Genomic DNA, 1329 nt, shown 5'->3' with positions numbered 1-1329 from the left:
ACACCTCAGTAGCCCCCTCAGTAGCCCCCTCGGTAGCCCCGGGATCCCCCGTCCCCATTGGAAGCTCTACTCCACCCCTGCTCCTCAAAACACATCCCCCTCGGCTCCAAAACCTTCCTAATGCCCCCAAGCCACCTCAGATGCCAGCCCTGGCTTCCCTCAGCCCTCCGTGTGCCCTCCCAGCCCCACTGTGTGCTCCCCAACCTCTGCCCCCCCCACCCCCCAGCTCACGGTCGTAGCCCCCCGAGCCAGGGGGTTTCTTCTCGTAGGCCATGTCCAGGTCGGACTCGTTCCAGCTCTTCTGTGGCCGCCGCTTGATCATGAGGTCATCTGAGGGGGGGGACACAGGGACAGGGCCTGGAGGAACGCCCCCTCCAGCACAGCCTGGACACCCCGTCCCCTCAAACCCTGAAGCTGGGGTGCAGGGGATAGATGGGGGCACCCCAGGGTGGGGAGGGAGCAGCCGGTGACAGGAATGGCTTAAGGACACCCCGGGACGGGGACAGGCCGGGGTAGGTTGGGGAGACCCAGGGATGGGGCAGAAGCACCTTGGGACGTGGGGTGTCCCCCCTGAGATGGGGGATACCCCATGATGGAGTCACGCTGGGTTGGGGACACCCTGGGACGGGGGGAACAATCCATGACGAGGACGTTGCAGGACGGGATGGGGACACCCCAGGATGGGGGAGACCTCATGATGAGGTCACCCAAGGACAGGGACACCCCAGGATTGGACTGGGGACACTGGGGGAATAGGGACACTCCGGGTGGCTCAGGAACACCCTGAGATGGAGCGGTGTCTCACAGTGGGGCTTCCCAAGGAGGGAGAGGAGCACCCCAGGAGGGGGACACCAGCCCTCCCCCCCCGAGCCCACAGACTGTCCCCACCGTGTCCCCCTCCCGCCGTGGCCTTACCCTGTGCCCGGAAGGCGACGGTGGGGCTACTGATGGAGGGGTACAGCCCGTGCATTTCGTAGGGGGGGGGCGCGGGGGGCCGGGGCGAGGGCGCCCGCTCAGGGAAGAACACGGCCCCCCCCTCACCCGGCCGGGGGGACCCCCCGAGACCCAGGAACTCGTAGGGGCGATGGGGACGAGGGGAGGGGGCTCGGCCCCCCGGGCTGGGCAGCGCCAGCCCCTCGTAGGGCACTGCCAGCACCTTGGGTCGGGGCGAGGGGGCCCGATCCTCCCCCGGGAGGTAAAGGGGGGTCCGGGGGGAGCCGGGGCGCCCCAGCGGGTCCCCCGACAGCTCGGAGCTCTCCGATGCCAGGCTCCTCCGGCCGAGGGGCGAGCGGGTCCGGCTGGGGCTGTACGACTCCTGGGAAGGGGGAG

General features: G+C 69.3%; 1 protein-coding gene across 1 annotated transcript in view; it reads right to left on the bottom strand.

Moving 5' to 3' along the window:
• PPP1R13L (protein phosphatase 1 regulatory subunit 13 like) overlaps positions 1–1329 on the bottom strand; it is a gene marked incomplete at its 3' end in the record, with an annotated part of 12928 nt that overhangs the window by 5319 nt on the left and 6280 nt on the right. The window contains exons 3-4 of the mRNA XM_014960948.1: positions 916–1315; positions 220–330 (exon numbers count right to left, since the gene is read on the bottom strand). Coding sequence (XP_014816434.1) covers positions 220–330; positions 916–1315 — 511 coding nt within the window. The remainder of the gene's footprint in view (positions 1–219; positions 331–915; positions 1316–1329) is intronic.

The sequence above is a fragment of the Calidris pugnax genome, unplaced genomic scaffold (genome assembly GCF_001431845.1).
Source record: "Calidris pugnax isolate Ruff unplaced genomic scaffold, ASM143184v1 scaffold535, whole genome shotgun sequence".
Lineage (NCBI taxonomy): Eukaryota > Metazoa > Chordata > Aves > Charadriiformes > Scolopacidae > Calidris > Calidris pugnax.
Note: the sequence above shows the minus strand (reverse complement) of the source record. Positions and strands in the feature narration are given on the sequence as shown.